This window comes from Lycorma delicatula, chromosome 12, assembly GCF_047948215.1.
Source record: "Lycorma delicatula isolate Av1 chromosome 12, ASM4794821v1, whole genome shotgun sequence".
Taxonomy (NCBI): domain Eukaryota; kingdom Metazoa; phylum Arthropoda; class Insecta; order Hemiptera; family Fulgoridae; genus Lycorma; species Lycorma delicatula.
The window spans coordinates 30,324,454-30,345,382 of NC_134466.1; the positions used below are offsets into that span (position 1 = coordinate 30,324,454).

Genomic DNA, 20,929 nt, shown 5'->3' on the forward strand with positions numbered 1-20,929 from the left:
TGAAGTAGACGCCAAATTAAGTGTTAGCAGTTGTGTGTGTTTAATTTAATTTCGCTTCAAAAAGTATTTTTTTTAGTGTGTTTTAAGTTGGTGTTATTTATTTATTATTTTTTTAATGTTGTTTTATTATGGATATATTTTTACTAATCTGTCTTCTTGCAGCCTTTAGTTAAACATTATTTTTATAATATTATGTTATATTAATATAATATTAAATTATTTATTTTATTAATAATTTATATTTTATACTAATATTATTATAATATAGTCGTGCTGTAATAGGTGTACGCGTTAAGCTCTATTGTACTTATTGCGCTGTTAAGGATATGAATTACTACTGAGAGAGTCGATGAAGTTCTACACGCCGAACGCAACGTGACTTGTACCACGTGACTTCTTGTATTATATGACGTCTTACAGTCACGTTGCATTTGGTGTGGAGATGGAAATTATTTCAGCACGTCGTATAGGTGGTGTGTTCTCTTGAATGTTGTTGTATATTGTCTATATCTCTTACTTTATTACAGTTATTTTAAAGTGTTATTTTAAATTTGGTGATACATTAATGTGTTTTTTTTTGGTTTTATTTATTTTTTTACGTGTTTAGTTCACCATTATTTTAACTTCGTTTTTTCTTGTGTTAGTAGCCTATTAGAAAAACTAAATGGAATATTATTACTGTTTATTCCTGTGATTTGTCGTTATTTTTGTAAGTTATTTGTATTTAAAAACAAGTGTTCACAATCACCAGTATTAGTATGCTTTCTACAAGTTTTTATGTAACATATTAATTGAATTATTTTCGACTGGAAATGAACGTTTTTATTAAGTGAAGTAAGTTTAATTTTTATTACTCCTGTGTTATTTGAACTGCTATTCTAATATTAGAAGCATGTATTTTTTTTATTAATATTTTAGTGATGTCATATGTATTTGATGAAAATTTATTTTAGCAGTAATAAGATGTATGTTAAGTTATCAACCCAAGTACCGGTTTGACCATCGTCTTTACAATCTATTATTATAAGCTAACATTGCACAACTGATAAGGCGTATTAGATATTTGAAGCCGAATAAAAATGATTAATTATACGTTTTTTTAGCTTTGGATTTGAATCTGGATAGTGATGCAAAACACATTGTGGTTTTTTGTGCTATTGTCATTCTCTTCTCTCCACAAAATTGGGAGAATTAAATAAGCTGAGATGTATAAGAGAGTTTTGGGTACAGCAATTAAAATTGCTTTCTCACAGTAAAATACTATTCATTATGCAGTTAGTCACTGTGATGAACAGAATAAATGCATCATGTGTTGAGATAAATACTGCCTGCACTGCAGTGGCATTGGTATGCTGATGTGCTATAATTTATTTAATTAAAAAAAAAAAAAAACAATAGAAAAATATTTTACTCCTCATTTCTCATGAAATACTTGTTATTCCTGAAAAGGATATGCCATTTTCTTAGAGTTATGTCTGCTGTCTCATATTAGGTTGCTCATAACCATTATGATTGTTACTTTTTGTAATTGCATAAATTTGTAGATTATCCTGGTGTTTCTGCTTTACCTGTCTGGAAAACCTGAAACGAATTAAAAAAAAAATAAAGTTATTTCAAAAGTCATGAACATTTGAAATATTTTGCTGAAACAAGTTCTATTCCTTATTCAAGGAAATAAGTCCAGTTAGAGGTTTTAAAATATTATCCCATGAAAATTGTCTAAAGTACTAATTAATTATCATTTATACCAGTACATTGAAGAGCCATATTAAAATCCTAGTTTATAATGGGTAAATTACCTAGAAGAAGTGTATTCAATACAAAATTTGTATTTTCTAATTACACACAAACAAATATATATTTTAATTACAAACAACCAAATTTTCTAATGAAAAGTTTTAAAATAACTTACCACCTCAAAATATTTTAATCATGTTTGCACGACTGGTGCTGTTATTCTACTACTGGCATCAGATGTTTTTATTTTTATTTTTTCAATTAAGCATTTATATATTATAATTTGTTCAAAATGTTTGTTTGATATGAATTGTTCTAAATAAGACATTCTATATAAATCTACCTTAAAATGTTTTAAATAAAAACACCTATCTGCTTCAAAAATAGCAGATGACAGGATGAGAAGGCAGTACCAGTCACAGAAGACAATCACAAAGCTAAGTAAAAATATTTTAAAGTAAATTATTAAAAGTGTTTGATTTGCTATTATCGTTATCAAAGTTTATATGTTTACATTATTTTCATCACAAATAAGGCAAGTTTTTTTTGTCTTCAGTCATTTGACTGGTTTGATGCAGCTCTCCAAGATTCCCTATCTAGTGCTAGTCGTTTCATTTCAGTATACCCTCTACATCCTACATCCCTAACAATTTGTTTTACATATTCCAAACGTGGCCTGCCTACACAATTTTTTCCTTCTATCTGTCCTTCCAATATTAAAGCGACTATTCCAGGATGCCTTAGTATGTGGCCTATAAGTCTGCCTATAAATAAGGCAAGAATGAATTTATGTATTGTGTGTGTGCGCGCGCACACACACACACACACACATACATATATATATATATATATATACATATACATTATTATTTTTAAATTTTACTTTGAGGGGCTCCAAAGATGATGGCTGGCAATTATCTCTTTGCAAATGCTAAGAAGTTCCATTAATTTGTACATGTAATGAATTCATATAATTTATTAATTTCATGTTTGTTTAATCATACAGAAAATTATATTAGTGAATTATATTTTTTATTCACTTGAATAAACAAGCAAATACCATATATTTATTATTTTATTTTAAATTCTATTACTATAAACCACCTAGTACAGAATATTCAGATAAGTTATTTCTTTCCTTAATTTTATCATGGAAGTACATACTCTCAAGATCCCATATCTTCAGTCACGTTTGAATTATTTAATTAAACTGCACATGAAAAATGTTAAAATTTAAGAATACTAAAATAAAACATGCACATAGTGTAATTTTTATTATGTATTTGTTATTGTAATGAAAAAAAAAATTAAATTAATACGCATTTTTCAGTTTTTCATTATACGCATAGTAATATTTCTAAATGTGGTGTGGTGTGCTTTTTTGATATGTTAAAAAAAAAATTATTTAACTAGTTAATCAGTAATGTTTTAAGTATTGCATAATGATGTTTAATCAAGGCCATTGCATACAAAGTTCATCTATATAAATGCGGATTCTATAATTATGTTTAAAATTCTCTCCTAAACCCAGACACAAGTCATATTTTTTCATATGGAACTTATTGATTTTTTTTTTTGTAGTAAATCATTAAAAAAAAATAACGACAAAAATATTCAAATTTATCTACTTCCCTCAATTTTACTTTCCCAGCAATTATAATATAAAATACTCCCAGTAAAGATGCTTTATACCAATATACATGGAACTTTGCAACTTCATGCAAAGTAAAAGTGGTGCTGTGTAAAATCTCAAAAATGATGTTATATGAAAAACTATTGTAATTAGTCAAAATAATTTGACTACTGAATTTCTAACTTTTGAGGTTCCTTCTGAATTTAAAAAAGTAAAGAAAATAAGTTTGGTGTAATTCCATAATATGTAAGGATGCTTATGTGTTGGCATAATTTTTATTTAATTCAGTGCAGTAAGTAAACATATAATGTTTAAATTTTGATAATAGTTAAGTTTGTAATTTATTATTTGCTTTGTCATTACTTATTTTTGTCTTTTGTTATATCGTTCGTAATGTGTGCAATATGAAATTGCAAAAAAGGATAATATGACATTGATATTAAATATTTGTGAAATCTACTACTAATTTTTTATGAACAACTAAAGATATATTAGAAACTGATGAATACCATTGTATGGTGCATTCATGATATTAGGGTTTTTACAAAAATCATCACTCATTTTTTATATATTTACTAAACCAATATTAATCAAAGATATGTAATTGTGTGAATGTATCATCATGAAATCTGTTATTTTGATTCATGTGTATTTTAGTTTTTTGTAATATTCTCGATATGATACCACCTCTTAAGAAATAATATTATTTGAGCAATTTTTTAATTGAGAACCCACTTTACAGAAGAAAACATATATAATATGTATAAAAATTGTAGCCCATTAATTGTTGTACAACTAAAAGATTTTTAATAAATGTTGAAACCTTACATTAAAGTTACCTGTAGGAAAATATTAGTTGGTATAGTTAGGAGTAGTAACACAGTTTATTAAAGTCATGTAATATTTATTACAAACAGACGGTTGATTTCTTTTTTGCATAACTCCCATAAAAAAGTTCTCATTCCAAAGATGTAAAATGTGAGGTATTTCAGAGAAAAGTTGATCCCATGATTCCTCTTCTTAATATTTACTGAAAATATTAAACCATTTGTCATTACATTTTAGAAATTGAAATTTTAAAAATTTTAGAATTTAGAAATCCATTATTTCTATTTCCAAATGTTATTAACTGATAAGATTTGGTGAGATTGTAATTATCTAATAATTAATAGTTAGATAATTATTAATAATTAATAATTAGATTGTAATTATCTAATAAATGGATAAACCATTTTTGAGTAGCTTTGGTTTGCCTTTTTTTATTTATTTTATCTGGTTGAACAAATTAATGTGAAATTTTACCTGTAAAATATAACTAACTACATTCCACATTGTATAATAATTGCTGATAACGATTTTGTAATTTATAAAGAAAGATGTTACAAAAGTTTAAAAAGAACATATATATGAAATTTTGTTTTGTGTGACATATAGCAAGCAAAAAAAAACTAATACTGGATTGTAAAGGTATCCTACAAATTGAAAAATTAACTGAACAAGGCATATGTAAATCCATCAACTGAAAAAAGAAAATATTAACAAAAATGTTAATATTTAGAATATTTAGTTAAATATGTGATTATAATACACAGAAGTAATGATTTACAAATACATATGCACATATTTTATAATTAATTTATGTAAACACCAACAAATATGGACATGTAGGTCAACAAGATTGTTGTTTAATTAAGTATATATATATATATGGTATCACATATTTGGTAAAAGTAAACATTGAACATGCATAGAAAAAAAAAATATATATATTTATGGATCATATTTATGGATTGAGAACTTCTGTTTATTGATATTGGTTAAAAAACATTATGAAATGGTTTCTTAATCCAGCAAAAGGTTATACAAATTCAAACATGTGTAATGGAATAAAATAATTTTAAATTATTTTTAAACTTAAACAAAAAAAATACTCAAATGACCATAATTTGACTGTTAAAAAAAAAAATAACTGTTTGTATAATTCTCTACTTTAGTAATAAAAATTAAACTTTTTTCTATCCACTTATGGGAAAAAGTTTTTTTCTAAAAAGTTTCAAGCGCTTTAGTTGAAACATTTTTTAAACTTTAGAAAAAAATGTTTAAAATTTTATTTGTAGGTTGGCATTATATTATGGCCTAAACCTTCTTTTTATATTAAAAAAGATTGAAAACTGATAAAAATACAAAATTATTTCCATTTAGATAATGCTTCTTTTAGAGAAAAATAATAGCAGACTTTATTTCATTATTTCAAAACAACTCCTAATCCTTTGCTAAGGTTTGAAAACATTTTTTATTACTACAGCTCCTCATTTAATGAAGAATATTTAATTTATTAATTGCCATTTGTATGTTTATTAACATAATCAAATAGATATAGGCGACCTGACATGAGGTAATAATGATGTTTCAAAATGCATGATCATTCTAAGTTAATGAATCTCTCTCAGGCTTACTAGTAAAAGTGAGATTTGAAGCTGTTTTCTGTTAAGTTAATTATAATTTTCTACATAAACTTACAGAAAATCAAACGGGGGCAAAGTTAAATTTAAAAAAATACTCTCAAAAATATATAAATTCTAAACTTAAGTGGCAATTTTAATTATTAAATAATCAGTTTATAGGTAATAATGAATTTATTAAAATATATATGTAAAAAACAAATATAATGATAAGATGATTAATTATAAGTATTATTAAATACTATTACACAGTACTTAAAAAATAATAGAGAATATTTCTATTTTTGTATATAAGAGAAAAAAAAATTAAGTCGACATAAAAATGAATATCATTTTAGATAATCCTAATCAAAAATTGAAACTTAATTTAAAAATGGTCTGAACCATTTAAATTTTGAATTCAAATTGTCTATTACAATCTAATACACGTGTTGGTTGTATAAAATAACTTAAGAAAGAATCCTAAGGTAACATGAAACAAAACCCAGTCAAAGAGATATCCCCTACCGTAAAAGATAGGGGATAATCATAAAAGTTAATACTTTTAAAGGTTATTTATTTAGGAATAAACTAATTTTATGTTTTAAAACTTTCAGAAAGTGTTTTTTTATAAATTAAAATTTTAAAAGGCTATTTGGTAGTACCCCCTGTCACATTATTCATCAGCTTTTCTCCATTAATGAAAAATTACTAGAAGGAAGTTTCATAACAATCTATCTGGTTATTATGGTCATTTTTTAAAATATTTTTTTGTAATGAACTGGTTGTTACCAGTTTTAAGGCTGTGCTAGCTGAAGTCAATTTCTCTGGACTCAGTATTTATAACATGCCAAACATTCTAGTTTCGCTCCAATGTATTATATTCAGTTTTCTTTTTATATCCTTACCCTTTCATATCCTTCACCCTTCATATCCTTAATAGTAATTATTATTTGTATAAATCGATTTACAATGTATGTGATGTTCTTCATTCAAGCCTAATCTTCAGCAACATATGAATATTAGGTAGATTTCATAACAAAAGCTACCTGTTGTAATGGGTACCATGATTCGACTTTCAAAAAATTTCAACATAGCTTTGCGTTTTAATCCCCCAAACCCCAAAACCACCATCAGCTCAAAATTTATATATACATTTATCTCTCTCTCTCTCTATATATATATATATTTCACTTTCTTGTGGACACGATAACTGTCGTAATTTTGCGCCAGTCACTTTCAAATTGTTCCCTAACAATAACTCAATCCAAAATCTTGGTCGAGTTTGGCTAAAATCAAAACATAGGGGCGGAAATGAGGTGGCTTTTTCGAAAAAAAAATATTACTATAACTCTCTCATTAAGAAAAATATCAAATTTGTTTAAAGTTTCTACTATTCTTTGGATGAGGGCGAACAACTTATATAAGTAAAGTTTTTTGATATCACCAACCACTGGCCCAGGATATGGAAAAAATGGGGTTTTGAAGACAAAATAAATTATACCTCCCTTAATAGGCACAGTATCGAATTGGTTTAAAACGTTAGTCTTCTAAACATTATCTAAAACTTTTGTCTGAAACAATATTTATTAAGATCAACCCTTATGACAAGGGATGAACAGAATGTTGCTGGAATTGTAAGATGGGGCTTGTCGTATGGTAAACTTGTGAAATTTTTTTCACATGCAACCATTCTTATATTGAGTAAATCACCTACTTAGCACTGGTGTAATCTACCTCCACCTTGCCAAAAGGGATTTTTTTCTAATATTATTTTATTATTTTCATTTTTTTTGTCAATTAATTTTTTTTTTAAATTTTAATTCCTAAGCATCTATTGATGATAATATTTTAACAGTTAGGATGTCCATTTAGAAGTTGATTTTAATTAATTTTTTTTTGGAACAGCCTTGAAACTTTTTATTTTTGGATTTATGGAAATATACCAAATTTACACACATGTGTATGTATATGCCTGGGTGATTTGAGTATAGTCATATTAACAATTTACCTTATAACTTGACTGTTAGATATCTGATTTGAAACAAAAAAGCAAGATGTCATTTTGTTTAACATGAAACCCTTAAAAGTTTTTGGTAATACGTAATTAATTACTTACAAATACTAGGTTTCCTGAGCTACTGTAGAAAGAAAAATTAAGATAACCAGCATTTTTATTTGTTTATTTCACAGGGAATATTAATTAACACGACGTTAAAGTTTCAGTAAAATAACTCGATCCTTTCCAGAGGCATAAATTTCTATTTGAAAGATACAAAATGGTGGACATTTTATGGATGAAAGATACTTTTGGACTTATGTTGTATAGGAACTTATTTATCTTGTATTGATATTTAGGACACAGTACCAAAATATTGAACAACTGTTGTGTTCTCCCTCTCTAAATATAATTTCCATCTAGATATACATATATATTCCCTGTATAAAAAAATCAATATATGTATTATATGTTTGAGAGATAAACTTATAGATATGTTTGTAATCTACTTGTGTAATATTATTTCAAATAAAACTTGTTTGGTTCTTACTGTTATTTATCAGTATAGTTGTAAATATTGCATAATAAGGCCGTCCATAAAGTCTGTGTACATATGAGTACACTCGTAAATACAGATTTCATAATCTCAAGTGTTTCTTTAAATAGTCAGTTGAAATCTGCTGCGTTCATCATGTTCAGTTCTTTTTGATTCCCATATTGAAATTCTGATATTTATTTGTAGTTATTTCAAAATTTTAATGACAATTAAGATTGCAAGAAGCATTTCTTTCTTATTTTTCAGGTTTTTATTGTGTTAAATATGCCATAATACTCTTTATATTGGTAAGGAAAGTATTGTAATGGTCAAATTTTAGATACCTGTTTTTTTGCATTTCTGGATGTTCTGAGGTTCTTGGCATTCAAAAATATAAGAACAAACTAGAGTGCAATTTATTTACTTTCTTTTGTCTGTCAGTATCTGAATTTTCCTCTTTTATATTTCCAGAATAGGTAACATGTAATCATGAAATTAAGTACAATGACTCGTGTAATGGGTCGATCAATGGTGCAGTTAATTTTTATGAAAAATCAGACGTTGGATAAGCAGTACATTTCCCTTTAAACCATAGTTATTGATCTACTGGAGTGGCTAAAAAAACTTAAGTCAGTTACTGGACTCGTAGATGAGCCTCGTCCACAGTTCTGCTCTCTGGTAGATATTCTTCCACTTGAAAATGACTGAGGTCCTTCTTTACTCTGGTCAGTTATCTGAAGTTTGGCCGACTCAGTGACTTCCTGATTTTCAGCTTCCCATTTCATCTTTCCTTCAATCTGATGTCTTCTACTATTTTATTTTATGTATTTCTCAATGTTAGTCCCACTTTCACAGCAGTTATAATACATGAATTCTATTCTCAGGTCCTCATTGAGAGTATTGTTAATTGATATTGCATAATTCTTTCTTTAAACGTCTCATAATTACAATGTAAGAGATACCAGTCGTTTTTTACAGGTGGGTATGGCCAATATTATGAAGATAACAAATATCCCATACCTGGCTTATTGACAAAGTTGAACAGTGTAGTTGTTTTCCATTAAATTATATATTTAACGTATAATATGTATAAAGAGAGAATTGGAAAAACTCACTCTGAAAATATAATTGTACTCATCATCATCAGTTCTGACCTTATCTTTGTTCCATATCCTTCTGTGTTCTCCCAGTTATGAACTTTTGATCCTGATAGCTTACCTTTTATTGCCTATAATTTTTACTCTTTCTTTTAGCTTCTCTTTTTGGACCTTCTATTCTAGCACTTTTTTAATCTATTCTTGCTCACTTACATCATTATTTTTTTATTTTTCAGTTTTTCTGTCTGTTTAATTCTCTTCAATCTTCTTCATGCTCATATTTCAAATGCCTTCAGCCTTTCTTTTTCTTTTGCCCGTATTTTACATCCTAAGAACTATACTGAGCACTTTACAAGACAATGCATCAAGTTCTCATCTTATCACACAATAATTGTTTCTTGCTGTTAAATATTTTCTTAGTTATTATTATCCCTGTTTTAATTTTGTTTTTACTTTTGAAATCTGTTAATGTGGTACATAAGTAGTATCTGTACTGCTGTAGTTCCATGCTTCCTTTCTTGTGTGGGCACTCATTTCATCGCTTTCTCATCATTTTGGTTTTCCTAATAATATCATTTTCATGCCACATTCTGTCAAAGTGTTTTGTAATTTGACACCATCTTCTGAATATTTCCTTTGCTTTATCTTCTAAAAAAAAAACCTGATGTTATCTGTGAACACTAGGCATTTTATTGTTCTTTCTCCTACAGTAATGACTTCACCTTTCAATGCATTTTTAAACATTTCTTCAGTATATGTATAAAAATTAGTGTTTTGCAGCATCCTTGTATTATTCCTCTTTTTCGGTTGAAACACTTAATTTTGGCTTCCTTTATTTTCATAAATGTGAAAATTATGAAAATAATTTTTCATATTTGTCTCTGTCTCTTTCTAATTCAGGGTCAACTTTTTAAATTAATTTTCTGTCTACTCTTTCTTAATATTTTGATTAGTTTATCTCATTTGATGTGGTCAAATTCTTTTTCTTTATATGTAAAACACACTAATTCCTACACTTCATTCTGTATACCTTTCCCAAATATAGCTAAGCTATATTACTCTTCCTTTCATTAATACATGTTATTCTTTTGCTTTGCTTTTTACTCAATTTTCTGTACAGAATGCTTTACTAAAAAATCTTTATTAATAATTCAGAATTCAGTTTTTTAGGATTTTTCTTTTTTTTTAGGATTTCTTGTTTTAAGTCTTAAAAATTGTTTTAAAAAAATTGTATCCTGCATAAATATGTATTAAGGAGGTAGTAAATAAATATAATTTTTTTAATTTATATTTTATATTACCTAAAATTCTGTCGTATTAGTTCAGGCGTTCTTTATATTTTTCTTCTTCTTCTGGTAAGTTAAAAATTTTGCAGGTTGCTTGTACAGCGGTTTGTCTTCGTGATTGACTTCATATCTATATATCTACACTGATTACAAAACTATCAACTATAATAAATATTTTATTGGTAGGATTGATAGGGAATAAGCTTTTCTTTTTTTTTAACCTTCAGGACCATCGTTAAGTATTAGTAGTGGATAAGCTGGTCCTGTAAAAGGGCACATTCATATTCATCACACTGTAGGCTACATCCTTTTGTTAATGTAGGTCTTTTATATTTTACACCAACACGTAAACTTGATGTAAAATTTTCCTCTGTGTGTGTGGGCGCGCGTGCGTATGTGTATACCAAAAAAATTAATGTACCAAAATACATTATTTTGGTAGTGTCGAATTTCTTTCATTGTCTTCAGAAATTTAGTGTATGTTGTCCACAATTTCAATAGATTGTACCATTAATCAATCATTTGTCATTTGAATTGGATCATTTCACCTTTCCGAAGACAAGCTAACAAAACTCCTATAACATTAGTAGATACATAAACTGAAAGTAATTAAGTTACTAACCACCTAATTTTTATGATTAGGAGCAGGTAACCAGGTAATTTCATAATACACGGCATTAAGTAAATCATAAGGCCAAATGATAAAAATTTGAACTCAATAATATTATTAAAAAAATATTTTTAATTTACTTTTCAATATTATTTTTATTCAACATAAAATAAACTACTACAGCAGCAGCAGTAGTATATTTTAATAAAATAGATGGTGTGTGTGTGTGTTTTTGTGTTTATAAGATCTCATTATTGGAATTAGGTGATGTGATATTAATAACAGTTCTCCCTAAAACAGCACAGCCATAATCAAAAATAAGCAGTATCTTATGCTAGGATTATTAGGAAAATAAATAAGCGTTATTCATTAAACTAAATATACTCTGAATATTAATTTGCCAAGCTAAACTGGTGATATAAGATGGTGACATTCAGTTCTTATGGAACTGCAGTAAATTGCAGTAATCATCTGTATAATTTTTTTATCTCAGAGACTAGCATTGTGATTGATGTTACTAGAACACCAGACGCTTCAGATATATTACAGCCATAAGAAAGAATGTTACAATGATGATGTAAACAGACCCAACTAATGGATTAAAGTTTGAAACAATGCATTATTTTAGTTTTATTATTTTTTTTTATTTACCATAAAAACGTTTCTAAGCCTAGAAGTTTTTTGTTAGAGAATATGGTGAGAAAATTTTATTTTGTATGCAAAGTGGCAAGTCTGGTTGGATTTTAAATAAAAAAAAGTTTTACTTAAAATACTAATAGATGTATTAGATTGGATAAGTTTTAGCAAATGGTAGTATGCATTTACGTTGTTATTATAAATGATTTTTATAATACCATGTTTATTTCTTATCATAATATTTATGACAGTTATAACCTATTGTACGGTGAATTTTTAATTGTTTTTTTGTTTTCTTTTTTTTAATATAATATTGCTTTTATATTAAAAATGTCTACGTTTTTATATCTTACTTTCCGTAACCTATTTATCTGATATTTGACCCCTTTTTTTAACAAACTATTTTTTTTAAATGAGATTAAGTAATGCAATATTTATCATAATTAATTGTTTATTCATTTTTTTTTGTTTAGTTATGATTTTATGTTTTGTAAGATTTGTTAAATAAATTTACTTTTTTTTTTTAAGTTTGAATATCATTTCTATTTTGGATTTAAAAATGTAAAATAATTATATTAAACATTAATAGAATATGTACAAACTATATGATAATAAGGGATTATTGTTAATGCTTCAGTTATGAATTAAAAGAAAATATTAGCAATTTATTACTAGATCATCGTATTTATTATTTAATTGCCTTGACTTATATCAATTTTTAACTCATTTAGTTATTAACATCAGAATAAATTCGCTATTTAATACATTCAAGAGTCTAAAATTATTTTAAAGTTAAAATTAATATAAAAGTTGGTAATGTATGGTATGCTGAAAATGTTTTCTGCTTACTATTAAGTAAATACCAATATTATGAATATGAAACCATTACAGCAAGATCTATTCATAATATAAGTTAAAAATTTGTAAATAGGCTCTGTAGAACTACGTTAAGGTAGGGTATAAATATTAAAACTGATTTCCTTTCCATTCAAAGTGAAATACTTGTGCAAAAATTGAAATGTTTGCATTCTAAATGCTATAATTCATAGCTGATTTTCAAGTATAAGTATACAATAAGCAAAAATGATGCAATAAGATATTACGTAGTAATTTTTTTGTAGAATACATTGATTTTTGTTTCAAGTTTCTAAGTCAATTAGTTTCTGGGATACTGGGAAAATTTCAATGTTAAAAAAAAGCAAAAAGTGGTATCCAGGGCACTGCAAAAGTTAACGTAAACACATACAAAGAATTTTTTTTAAATAAAAAAAAAAATTGGTTTACATTTTTGAAATATGAGAGAATTAATATGCAAAAAAATAATATTTCAATATGTGTAATGTGCTATTGGATGACTTGACATGGATTTATTTGGTACTGACTGATTTTGAACATAGGTTCACTCTTAATTACAAAAATAATTATATTCGCACTTTTTCTTAATTTTGATTTTGTGAAATAAGTGTTTATACCTTAAATGTACGAATCTTCTAAATGTTGACCATTAATATTTAATTGACATTTTGTTAAAGTAATAAAGAAGATAACAGATTTTGGAAGTCCTGTTGAGTGATTTGTATAAAAAATTCCAAATAAAAATGTAAGCATCTTTCAATACTTAGATGTTGATTATGGTATGACTGATATCACCAACAACAATATTGTTATAATTTTTCCAGAACCTTCCTTAGGATGGAAAGGAAAAGTTGTTTTCCATGTTCAGTTTTCCACTTGTATCATACAGTTACTTAAGAAGTTGAGGAACATGTAAACATTTGTAAATATTTCTGATTAAATTTATCAGGTATATTTACAACAACTTAAATTTTAGTAATTTAAACAATTTTGGTATTAAATAAACTTAAAGAAGAACTACCCATGATATCAGATGAAAAAGCTTAACTTCATAGTGGATTTACATAATGTTGGTAGAATATAATTTTTTTATCATGAATGTTTTCTGCAACAATTATACACTGTATGAATGTATACAATGTATAATTATTGAGACTGACTGTAGTCTCTGTGCAACAAGTTTCTACAGTAAAGTAATATTTTTTGAAAATTGGAAACATTCAAAACACTTTTTTATTCAGCTAATACTTTTGTGGTCAACATAAAATTACTTTTAAAAAATGTCAAATATGTAGCCCATAAAAAATATGTTACCAGTAGTTTGGTAAGGTTATATGCACTTTTTGTGACCTTATTACTTCAATTTCACTATACTATTAAATTTTCTTATGATCATCAGTCAAATTGCAATACTGATACCACAGATTACAGATTTTAAATTTTAATTTGACTAGGAGAACTGACTTCGTTATACAAAGATACTTAAACTAATAGTTTATCTTTTTATGTAACCTGGATTTAAGAAACACCTGATAGATAGTTCCCAAACAGAATGCTGTCCTGCTAAGCCTCATTAAACAAGCAGCTGCTACAGTTGCGACTAAAATCTATGTACATCACATTAACTTGGCCAGGTTTGCAGGTAATACATTTCCCAAGCTACCTTTGCAAGAATGAATGATCCCAAAAAGAGAAGAAAAAGTTGGGAAGGATTATTCCACTGAAGGATGCTCCTGATTAGAATAGTTCTATTGGTATTTTCACATACTACATTATTCTCAGAATGGTTGAGGTTTTGTTAGTAATCTTCCGTTCTCAGTTAACTCTAGTTTGTAAAAGAAAATCAATTTTTTTGAGCTTTTATTTAGACTAGTCAGTACAAACTATACTTCCATGGCTTGTAAAAATATGGCATAGCATATTTTAATATTTAATATTGCGTGGCATCGCTAAGAATTAATAACAGGATGTTAGCTTGAACTCTGGAGAGAGCTTGAGGTTCCTTGTAGTGGAATTATTTACCTTATCTCTCAGTTTTTGTCTGGATGCAGTGGTCTGTCTTACCACCCATCTTTTTCATTTCCTTAATCCTTTCTTCCCGGTTGATTTTTTTTTGTTAATTTACAATTTCTTAGGATGCTGGTTTGTAAAGCCTTGATATGATTTATTAGGAGACCAGTCCAGATATTCTTGTCTGTTGGCTGCAGAATAAACTTAATAGCTTAAGTGTATAGATAAAAACAGGGATCATACTTTTTTCTTAAAAAACAAAAAAATGTGAATCATGATGATAGTTGTCTTTTTTTTTAAAACACTTATCTGGGAATAGAATTTCTAGACAATAACACAAGAAAAGTCACTATCCTGCACCACAAAAACCTACTATTTCATTTACGCTGAGAACAGGGTAGCAGCTGACTTAATCCTATGGTATCTACTGTCAAGAATGAAGGATTCCTAAGAACATGATAAGAGGAGGATGAAGGAAAGAAACAAGAAAAGGAAGGTTAGTGGAAGATGGTCATTAACGTGTGTAGAGTACTGTTTTTGATCATAGAAGTTAAATGTCTTATCCAGGACAAAAAACTAATTCCTATTTAATTTCAAATTAAAGCCATTATTTCATGCTAATTGATTCAGTATTATATATTTATGAAATTATGATTTTAAAATTATTTATTTTCTTGTTACAGTGTTTATTTAATTTATACTTTTTTTTTTTACAGGAGATGACATGGGAAGATATTGAAACAGAATGCGGCTGGTCCAAGTCGGTAAAACAAGAACAGGTAGTTTCTACCTGTTCATCTGTAGCGCATGGAGGTCAAGATCATCAAAATCATATCACTGATATTACGTCAAATAAGGCAGACAGTACCAGTATTACACCCACACCGCTAACTAAATCAAAAAATACTATACACTGGTTTCGTAAAGGTTTACGATTACATGATAATCCTAGTTTATGCGAAGGGTTAAAAGGAGCTACCACGTTTAGATGTATATTTATATTAGATCCGTGGTTTGCTGGCACTTCAAATGTTGGCATTAACAAATGGAGGTAATAAAAATAATCTCTTTATTATTATATCATTTATGAGAGCAATAATTTAATCATAATATTGCATAAAATTTATAATAATATCACGTTTACATTTAATCTCGCCTTTAAATTACATGGTCACATCTTATTACCAATCCTTCATTCATGTAAGCAAAGAATTCTTTACCTTGAAGGCAAATCCTATATTTCTTCGATCTCCAGAAAGTCACAAAAATTCACTTCCCAAACACTTAAAATGATGATCCTAAGACAAAAAGATGTATTTTTTTCATTTTATTTATGTGTATGTGGGCTTGTGCACGTGCTTGCATATTTAACAGACTGGCAGATTTACTTACTGTATTTTATAATTTCATCAAGCTGCAAACAGCTTGAAATAAACTATTTATTTGGTCTTTCAGACCAATATTTATCTTTAATATTAAATTAGCTATCATAAACAATTCTTAATGTTTAATAATTTTCAAACATATATTTGGTAATGAAATTCTGTTAAATAGAGCTGCAATCAACTTAGATGATATTTATCAATTGGTATGTTTATTTGCTGTGTTAGATGACACTTGTACATAAATGATAAGCACGTACTGAAATTTTATTCTTAAGGATTTATAAATGGTTGATCTTTTCAAACAGTTGCCGATACTATACAGTTGCCTATCAGATACTGGTTTTTTCTCAGTTTGATGAGAGATCATAAAAAAATATAAATATTTATTTAATGAAAATTGTATCCAAATCTTGCCTTAATATTAATTTGTCAAGTTTGTTATTTGAAAAAATTTAGATTTTCTATGGAGTTTATTACAACTAGTAGTTCTGAGAACCCAAAACCTCAATCTGGATTACAGTTAAAAAAAATTAACCTTTCAACAAAATTTAAATAAAATGAGAATGAAAATAAAGTACAAAATGGAAAAATATGATCATAATTGATTGCAGAACTTTTTTAGCTATTATCAAATGTTACTATACTGGCAAAATTAGAATCATTGCATTGTAAGGGATGTAGGACATCATTGATAATTTAGCTTATTGTTTAGAATATAATTAATTGAAAACCAATATAACATTAAATATTAATAGTGTACTGAGAAAGATACAATGCTGTATACTAGTTAGAAAATGGTATTTGTGATCAATATTATGGTTAAAGATGAGTTAAGGTGTGAAGTATTATATAATGAGTACCACTAGAAATTGAGAATGTCTTGGAATGTAGAGAAAATCATATATTGGTTTGATGATGAAAACTTCCCACCTACTTCACTCTTTGCCCAAAAAAAAATTGCAAGCAGCATATTGAAACAGAAAATTTTATTAAAAATCATTCATGCATTGTTCTGCATATTAGCAAGGGACTTTGCCACAAAATTATATATATAATATATATCCAACAAAAGTATAACACAATTTTCTACCAACATTACAGAATTTAATAATGCCTCTTACCTTATGCTTATTGCGTTTTCATTTAATAGCACTTTTGAGGGTTTTCCTCAGTTAATAATTTTTTTTTTTTAGTCTATTGTAAATTGTAAAAAATGGGTACGATTTAAGTTAACAAATTAAATAGTTTAATAGTAAACGAACATGTACCCTACTATCCCTACAGATCAAACTATATGTATAATAAGAAATAAACTGAAAATTAATAATGAAGATTTGAAATTTATAGATAATATTATAACTGTCATCAGAAATGTATGTCAACAAAATTATTTTGAGTTTAACAATGAATTTTACACACAAGATAATACTTTACCCATGGGGATTTCCATTATCGGCTGTTATGAAATTTATTTACAGGATTTCAAGAATAGAATAGTCTGGTATTAACCACATTTATAAACTTCAATCATGGGTTCGTTATGTTGATGATATTTTGGAAGTCTATGAACCTGTTATAATGAACATTTAATAATTTTAAAAAACTTAATTCTTATCATAAAAAATCTTTAAAATTTGCCTTCTAAACGGACAAATTCAAAAAAATAAATTTTTTAGATGTTGACATAGAAATTCGTAAAAGTAATAAAATTATGACATCTGTATATAGGAAATCAACAACTAATAAAATAAGTATTAACAGAAGATCGAATCATCCTTGGGCAACAAAATTAATACATTTACAAACATGTTAAATAGAGCGTACATTACACACAGAATAATAAAGAAAAACTAAATTCAGAAATAGATATTATAAAATGTATTGCAGTAAAAATGGATATAACATGTCATTGATTGATAATATTTATAAAAAAACAGAAATTAAAATCTAATAATACAACAACGTTGATACCTATAAATAATAAAAGTATTGATGAAAATACTTATGTAAAATATTCCTATACTAACAACATTATTGAAAATGTGGTTAATGTTTATAATAATAAGAAATATAAACAGCATGTAGACCATACAGTCATATAATAAAACATTTGAAAATCCAAAATAATGATAATGATCATAATAATCTGTGTAGTATATATAAAATAACATGCAATGATTATAAAAAAATTTATGTTGGGAAAACTAATAGATCATTTAGGGTAAGGTTTGCAGAAAACTTTAGATCTTATAAAAACAGCAAGTTAGGTTTCTCCAATCTTGCAGAGCATTTAATAATCATTAAAAATTCAATCAGCTATTGAGATATAAATTTAAAAATTGTAAAAGGATGTGATAATAACAATAAAAAATTAAATATTTTAGAAAAATATATTATATATAAGTACTAGCAGACCCGACAGACATTGTGCTGTTCAAAGGTTGTAAATCCTAAAATTAAAAAAAAATTCAAATAAACTATAAATTGTTTGGACCGTTTTGATGAAAAAATATGTAAAAAAAAAAAGAAAAATTATTTTTAAAATACCTGATGCCACCACGCGTACAGTTATCACAACTTGACCTATGAGATCTTTCAGCATTCTATCGAGAGCTTCAAGTAAATGCTTGTGAGCCATAGTACATTCATCCCAGATAATAATTTTGCATTTTCTCAAAACTTCAGCCATGCCTGAATGCTTCTTTATGTTACACATTGCATCTGGATTTGAGTGAATGTTCAATGGCAACTTGAGTGCTGAATGCACAGTCCGCCCACCATCAAGCAAGGTCGCTGCAATGCCTGATGAAGCAATTGCCAACGCAAAAACGTTTCTAAAGTTGCCACTATTTCTCGCTCCTCCATCTGCTTGATGTGGTTGAATTGGCAGCATGTGTTAATTTGTTGCTTCTCATTGCCCATGAAGCAGATTTGCAAAACTTTTGGAGGCATCAGGCATTGAGAACAAAGAACCAATTTGATGATACACTTGGCCATGAATCTTAAATGTTGATTCAAAATTCCGACCGTCCTCATTCTGAACGATTTTTGTTATTTGGAAGCAAGAATTGAATTTACAAATTTTACGCAAAAACAATCTCAGATCCTGGAATCCTGGAGCCGATTGAGATGTGGCTCCGGCCAATAATCTTTTCGATGGTTCGATGGCGAATTCAATGGTGGAAATGAAACTTTTCCTGATGCGCAGCAAAGACCGGCCGATTCACCTTTGTATTTAAATGCATGACAGTGTTGGCATTCTTTGTCCATATTGACGATGACAGTTAGTGCATATGACAAATAGTCTATTTCCGGCGCATATTCGAACACAAGGCGGTGAAGTGATGCACGTGTCAATGTGCGATGTTCATGCACACGCTGTCGATTATGTGCACTGTGTATGTCGGTGACTCGTTGACGTGCCTCTCTTTGTCTCAATGCATTAGCTCGAAGACGTTAATTTTGATGCTCTCGACTTTCATTTGCACGTGTGTTTGCACCCTGGTTTCTTAAATTTACATTGTCCGTCAATTGATCTTCTGTCATTCTATTTAACTGATGGTTATGGACTATTTGTGCATGCCGTGTACTTTGTAAAATTAATAATTAGTATAATTAAATTTTCATCCACATTACTGCTAATTTTCACTTAAGATCGTTCTAAAAAAGTACCTTCTACATTTTTTTTTTATTTAATAATTTTGAAGTTTCATAACCATGTGATAGCTTAATTAATCAATTAATAAAAAAATTAAAGCACTGTAAAAAAAAGCAACGTAAAATTTAAATAAAAATTTTAGTAGAAATTTTTATCTTTTTCTCATTCTTTATTTTAACATATATTTTACCAAATTTTAGATAATTGTAAATTAAAAACAATTTTAAAAAACTTTTTATAAAATGAATCAGCTACAAAAACTATAACTTCAATTTTTTAAATATACTTAAAACTATAATTATTATAAGTAAGTTAACCTATATTTTAATTTTATAAATGTTGTAATTTATTTTACAAACTTAAATTTTTATTTTCAAAGAGCCGTTCTATACTTCATAAGTTGCATAGAGTTAAATGAGAACTGAGAATTTAAATTTGTAGATTAAGTTGATTGTTATTGAATGCACGTGTATACACCATTAAAATTCATGAAAAATCACGTAAAATACTCACTTTAATACTGCACCTTACAAATTTGCGCAATGTATAATTTTTAATTACACTTTTAAACGTTATTTCAATAAATAATAATATAATATAGTATTCTCAATAAGCGAGCAATTCTAAACAGGATCGCAGCGCTGCCTACTGGATCCAGTTGTGAACCTTAACCATCCCAAGATCAACAACACATAAGTAAATAAATTAATTAAAAAACATTTTCTATCGGATCAAATTGTGAATCTAAATCATTCTCGAATCAATCACACACACAAAATTTCATCAAATCAGTCCAGCGGCGTTTAGGAGGAGCTCAGTCACATACACACAGACAGAAGAAATATATATATATATATATATATATATATATATATATAAAGGTAGACAAAAGTTTAGCTTAATTAATAATGTACAGACAGAGTTTGACAATGACTCTTATCAGGACCACCATAGATAATAGCACATTCATATAATTTATAAAAAATTTAATAATCTTAGTACAGTACTGCATGTGTGGCTGGCCACATGGAATATTTTATTTTTTAC

The 20,929-nt window shown here is 27.4% G+C and overlaps 1 protein-coding gene across 1 annotated transcript in view; it reads left to right on the forward strand.

Annotated features, from left to right (window-relative positions):
• The first annotated feature begins 433 nt into the window (after positions 1–433).
• Positions 434–20,929, forward strand: part of LOC142332831 (cryptochrome-1-like) — an 82,003-nt gene continuing 61,507 nt past the window's right edge. Inside the window, exons 1-2 of the mRNA XM_075379453.1 lie at positions 434–834; positions 15,556–15,890. Of these exons, the coding sequence (XP_075235568.1) occupies positions 15,559–15,890 (332 nt within the window). The 5' untranslated portion in view covers positions 434–834; positions 15,556–15,558. The remainder of the gene's footprint in view (positions 835–15,555; positions 15,891–20,929) is intronic.